Here is a 6000-nt window from a genome sequence, read left to right as displayed (position 1 = left end):
GAACACTTACTTCCAATTTACGGCAGGCTGTCAGGCTAAACTAGTTTGACTGATTCCAAATCTGCTTTGAAAATAACATGATGCTTTTTATCAGGCTTTTTTTTTTCCTTTTAGAGAGTAGATTTTTATTTTGTGGCAGCTTTGCTGAAAAGTTATACACCAAATGGTATCCAGTTATGTCTCCTTTTTAGAAATTGAATGTTTGTGGCAGGTATTAAACTGTATGCATTCGGCTGTTCACATTTTAGAGAATTAAGGGAAATGAAGTTGTTTTGCTGTGCAGCAGAAGCTGGTTCCTTCTGTGATATCAGTGTGGACTGGTAGTGAGCACCCATGCCTGGGATCCAGAGAGGAGCGTTGGCAGCTTAGATAACTGGATAACTAAGAAGACAATTCTTACTGCTGCAAAGTGAATCTGGTCAGTGAGATACAGAGACGCTACATTTCTTTTTGTTGTTGTTTTGTTTTTTTTGGCCAGTCCTGGGCCTTGGACTCAGGGCCTGAGCACTGTCCCTGGCTTCTTTTTGATCAAGGCTAGCACTCTGCCACTTGAGCCACAGTGCCACTTCTGGCCGTTTTCTATATATGTGGTGCTGGGGAATCGAACCCAGAGCTTCATGTATAGGAGGCAAGCACTCTTGCCACTAGGCCATATTCCCAGCCCGACGCTACATTTCTGAGAGGTCAAATTGGGAGTTTTTATTAAAAGGTTGATGCCTGCAAGCAGACTATTGTTACAAAGACCTGAAACCCCACAAATACACTTAACACTGTTAGAAAACTGAGCCAAGAGAGCAAGAGAGTAAAGGAAGAGCAGAAACGCAATACCAACAGCCCAGATCAACCCCAAAGGCGACCTGAAGCAGGATGCCATGTTGACAGAAGCAGAGCCAGGAGACAGGACACAGCACAGGAGGCCTAGCATAATGGGGCCTAAGCTGGTCTGACTCTAAAATAGGGTCCAGTTGGGGGCAGGGTCACAGGAAACTCCCAAAATTAAGGCATAGGAGGGACAAGTCCAGTAACCTATCATCCAAGTCCCCGCCCATCACTTGGGAGGCGGGACTTCCCTGGGGCTAAACAACATTTACATATCCTCTCTGGGTCTAAATATGAGGTAGGATGGCTTGTCTCATCTCTAAGCTTTGGACGCTGGATGGACATCTCCCATTACCTGGTTAGGAGCCAGGCTGGCTGGGAAAACAAGGTGACTTACTCAGAACTCCTCTTTCCTTTACTTCATTGGGACTTAACTTTCTTACATCATGGCTGTTTTTGTTACTACAGTCAAGGTACAATGGCCACTGGAGTCAAATGTTTCTGAGAAATTTTCTCAGCTTGAAAATGTGCCAGAGTCATGATCTTTCTGAAGAGGTATGCTTTTACCCTTAAAAAATGAAAAGAAATTGTGACATAAACAGCATGAGTGAGTACCTGGAGAACATTAATGAAAAGTGGAATAAGCCAGTCAGCAAAGGACTAATACTAGAAGATTCTGTTTGTGTGGAGTAGTCAAATTTACAGAGACATAAAGGGAATTAATTGGCAGTTGTCAAGTACTAGAGGAAGGTCAAATGAGGGCTCAATTTTTAGTGGTTACAAAGTTTTCAGTTTTGCAAAATAAAACAGACTGCGGGGTTGGATGGTCCTGAGTCACAACGCAGTACAACTCCCTAACACCACACTGTACAACACGATGGCCCCATAGTATGAATACACTTCACAGCACTGAGCTGTCCACAAAATAGTGAAGGTGACAGATTCTATGGTAGATGCATTTTACCACAATTTTCAATTTTTTTTTTTGAGGTGAAAAAAAAAAGTCAAACTTGGTAAACAGAAATGCACTACTAGCCGGATTTCTCTGGAGAGGCTACCTGGCAGATACTTGAGGAGTTGACACAGAAATTACTTTTTTCCCCCCAGGATTTTGTTAACCCTTCTAAAGAGGGGGTATGGAAAGCTGGAGGAGGAGAGGCAGTACGCAGTCTAATAATATTCGGAGTAAAAATGTAATAGCCTCCAACTTTCACTTCCTTGTTTTTCACAAGCCTCTGTGCTTTTCTGTCACAGCCTACAGAATGAGGTCTGATGTGTGCTTTACAAAGGACCATTGATGGCGTGTCTGTGTGAATTGCACTAGCATTGGTCACAGCCAACTTCTAGGGGACCCATTGCCCCCATTTGACAATACGCTCCAGTGTGTGTAGCCATTTATGAAAGGTCAGAAATGAACTGAGAAATGGGCTACGGTCAAAAACATGTGGCCCTATAAATATCAGAGGCAGACGATTCAGTCCATTTTTCCCAGTCCCTGTGTCCCCACAACCTCCCTGTTGGTGAGGTGTTTTCTTTTTTTCTGCATTCTCCCCAAACTCTGCAGAGAGACAAAAGAAGGCAGTAGCCATGTCCTTCACCTGGTCACCAGCTTTGTGCAGGGTCTGGTCCCCCAGAACCATCCCGTAGACTGTGGGTTTGGTTTCATTCATTCTTTGCCGTCCATTCTGCAATGTTCGGCTTTGTTTACAAAGTTTCCACTTCCCGTTAGTGGGAGACCCTGCGTTGTGATTACATCGCACACCGGGGGTGTTTGGAGAGCTGAGGAGTTGGCAAATTTGGGGCGCAGCGGGGTCACCATGACTTTCGCTGCCAGACTGGATGGCTTTGAAGTGACCCTGGAACACCTGCTCATGGATGTATTTGTAAGTAAAGGCTTTTCATATTCCACACGGGAGGGATCTCCCCCTCATCACTAAAGACCTCGGGACTCTTTAATCTGTTGTTTAAATTGCACATGGTGGTATGGCTATCTTGTATTGGAGGGGACAAGGGATGAGCACGTTGGTGTTGGAGTGCCATGGACCCTCTGTATAAATGAAGTCACTTTTTAAATCAAGCCACTTGCACAAGTTGGGAGCACCAACAATCATTCTGTGGGTGCAGCAACTGTGCTCATGGAATGAGGGGTTTCTGGTAGGAGAAAAGGAGCGAGGGCGAGAAAGATGCTCTGAATACTGGATTTCTCATGTCAAGAACGTGAACTGCAGGCTCGAGTGACAAACCTTACTGTCCCCAGAATCCCAAAGCCTAGATTCTCTGTGCACTGGGTGACCAGGAGTAGCTCCTGGAGGACTTGATGGGAGGGGACGAAGCTGTTTGAGCGACCTGCGTCTAAAGCCAAGGGCAGCTGACGAGGACCTTCCTATTGCTGCAATGGTTTTTAGCAGCACACGTTCTAAAAACCCAGGCATTTGTAGTCACTTAAACACCAGCCAACTTGGATGGCGCTTGCTCTGTTTGGGTTTGCTAATCATCAGTCAGCCTACTCTGTTATTGATAGGACTTGGGGACTGCAGACCACAGGGCAGACAGGTGGTAAGGCAGCTGGTGGGTGCTTTCCTTCCAAGAACAACACAGGCCAGGGGATGAAGGGAAGGAGGCAAAGGGGAAAGGAGGGAGGAGAGAAAGAGGCTGTGTTCCCTTCTGGGGACACCATATTAAGATTTTGGTCGGCCTGTGTCTCCAGTTTAGAGAGTTGGCACTTTCTTTGCTATATATTACCAAGTCTCATTCAGACACCTTCCAGGGAATCGTGTGTTTTGGCAGACATGAGAGTCTAGGGCTTTTAAAGTTATGATTATGAATACTAATTTATAATTTGTCTTCAAATGAAGGCAATGCTATGCTGGGCAGGATTCCTAGAAGGGCTTGGCCTTCCAGGGCTGGGTGTTGGGCATTTGAGGGACTCAAACTCCTGACCTTGACATTGGGAAGTTGTCAAGAACGGTGAATGGGTCTTTCTAATTTCCAGGTGTGTGGGAGCTTCACTGCCAAGGGCATCCCTTGATTAGAAGTGTGTGTAGAGTGCTGACGGTAAAACAAGGCACTTTCTGAGATGGTTGGTAGTGTGGGGAAGGGCCTCAGGTGGCTGCGGGTTTGAGTTTGGGGTGGTCAACGGTATGACAGCGTCTGCGTGCGTTTGGAAAAAAAAATAATCAGGAAAAGGTCTTATGAAAATACCCCCAAATTATTAACATATCCCCCCTACTTCCCTTAACCACTGTGCTTCCACAACATTTCCCCAATGTTTCCACCTTCTTGGTCTGGTTTCAAAGCTGTAGGCTTCACCACACACACACACACTATCTCAGTGTAGGTCCTCGTTACTTCCTGGAACTACGCTCTTCAAGATGCTCCTGCATTAGTATTCTCCTCTAGCTCCATTACCATGTCTGCTCCATCTCCCCACAGTCTGCTGCTTGAAATCCTTATTTACAGAGCAGTTGCCTACCCTCTGGAGCCGGGCTTTGCACATACTTTAGAAGCTTCTTACATCCCCTTTAGCATAAGCCAAGCAATCTATGCAATTTAGACAAGAGTTAAGCTTGAATCACCCATAACTTCCAAGGCCAAGTGCCCTCCTATATTATATCTCCTACCATTTCCCGTTGGAAATTTCTACTGTAGCCACCCTGCCCAATGTGGGTCTTCTCTGGACAGTGTGCCTGTCTGATTCTTGTGTCTTGTGCCTGTGATTCTGCTTCCTCTGGACCTGCCTAAGGTCCACACATCCTTCCAGCTTTGATCAGCTTCTCAATGGAAACTACAAGCTGACAGCACCTGGTTCTTAGGCCAGAGATTCCTGCAGTACCACCCTAAGTCCCGTGCACGATTCTCTAACTCTACTTGGCAAGGTCAAGCCTCCATAGCACCTAGGATATGGAATGAATGGATCCTAGTGAATGGACATCAATGACTTGGGTTCTTGAGTTAATATCACTTATTTCCTTAACATTTTTGTTTGTGGTAGGGAAGTGGACAGCACAGAATGCAAACAGAAAGATTCTCATGTCTCTGTGCATTGCTAAATTGTTTATCTTTAAGTAGTTGTACAGTAGAGTTTCAATCAACATGTCAGTTTGAGTTCAATGCATGTTGACCTTTCCCTCATTCTTCCCCATTTCTCCCAACCCCAATCATTCTGCAAGATAAGATAAAAGGACAGATCCAACCTGGTTTTTCAAAACTGTTTGTCACCACTCTGGGGCTCCTCTGGCTATGCTGCTGAGCTCTGGGGGGAGGGGGAGGACAGCACACTGTATGTGCATATAGCATGTACACACAAATACACATCACACTGCCACACCAGAGTAAAAAGCACAAAGGATGTGCTCAATCAAAATACATGAACGAATACTGGAAGTTATTGCCAGAATGGCCAGCTTTGCCCTAACTAATGCATTTGTCTTGCTTCCTTTTGTCTATCCATCCTTGTCCTCTTTTCAAAGATGCTTCTCTCCAAGGGGTAGCTTGGAGACTTTGCATTCTGCAGACATTTCAGCAGCTGATCCATAGACCAAGCAGGCTTTTGAAAACCTTCCTTGTTGGATTAAGTGACTTTAGGTCTAGACTCCAATCTGTCTCCCCTCTTATGCCTGGCTCCTGCTGCAACAGCGCATGCTCAACACTGTCAAGGCAATCAGAGACCTTCTAGTTATTACCCTCGGTGCCCTCAAACTTCCTGTAATGTTGCTCCTTCCGTTATACTTTATTTTTAATTTTTAATTGTTTTTGGTGGTCCAGGGATTTGAACTCCAGTCCTCACACTTGCCAGACAGGAGTCCTTACCACCGAGCTATCCCTCCAGCCTGGAGTTTTGCTTGTTGTTTTTGAGCTATAGTTTCACTTCCTGCCCAGATGCATGCCTGGGCACAATGCACCTATGTTAGGTTTCTAGATAGATAGGGAATCCAACTCACACCACTCTGCCCAGCTCTTCATTGACATGGAATCGTGCAAACCTTTTTCTGCATGAGCTGGCCTCAAGCCATGATCTCAACAATCTCAGCCTCCTATGTAGCTAGGACTATGGGCATGAAGAATTGGTGCCGGGCTACAGTTTTATTTTGTAGTATTTGTGCATGATAATATTCATAACATTTGAAAGTTGAAAGAGTAATAGAAAGCTTATAAAGAAAAACTTCAGGGCTGGGAAGGTGG

General features: G+C 45.3%; 1 protein-coding gene across 1 annotated transcript in view; it reads left to right on the top strand.

Annotated features, from left to right (window-relative positions):
- Positions 1–2641: 2641 nt before the first annotated feature.
- The window catches only part of Frmd4a (FERM domain containing 4A), a 273063-nt gene continuing 269704 nt past the window's right edge, over positions 2642–6000 (top strand). The window contains exon 1 of the mRNA XM_048368006.1: positions 2642–2702. Within this exon, the coding sequence (XP_048223963.1) occupies positions 2691–2702 (12 nt within the window). The 5' untranslated portion in view covers positions 2642–2690. The remainder of the gene's footprint in view (positions 2703–6000) is intronic.

The sequence above is a fragment of the Perognathus longimembris genome, chromosome 18 (genome assembly GCF_023159225.1).
Source record: "Perognathus longimembris pacificus isolate PPM17 chromosome 18, ASM2315922v1, whole genome shotgun sequence".
NCBI classification, from domain to species: Eukaryota; Metazoa; Chordata; class Mammalia; order Rodentia; family Heteromyidae; genus Perognathus; species Perognathus longimembris.
Note: the sequence above shows the minus strand (reverse complement) of the source record. Positions and strands in the feature narration are given on the sequence as shown.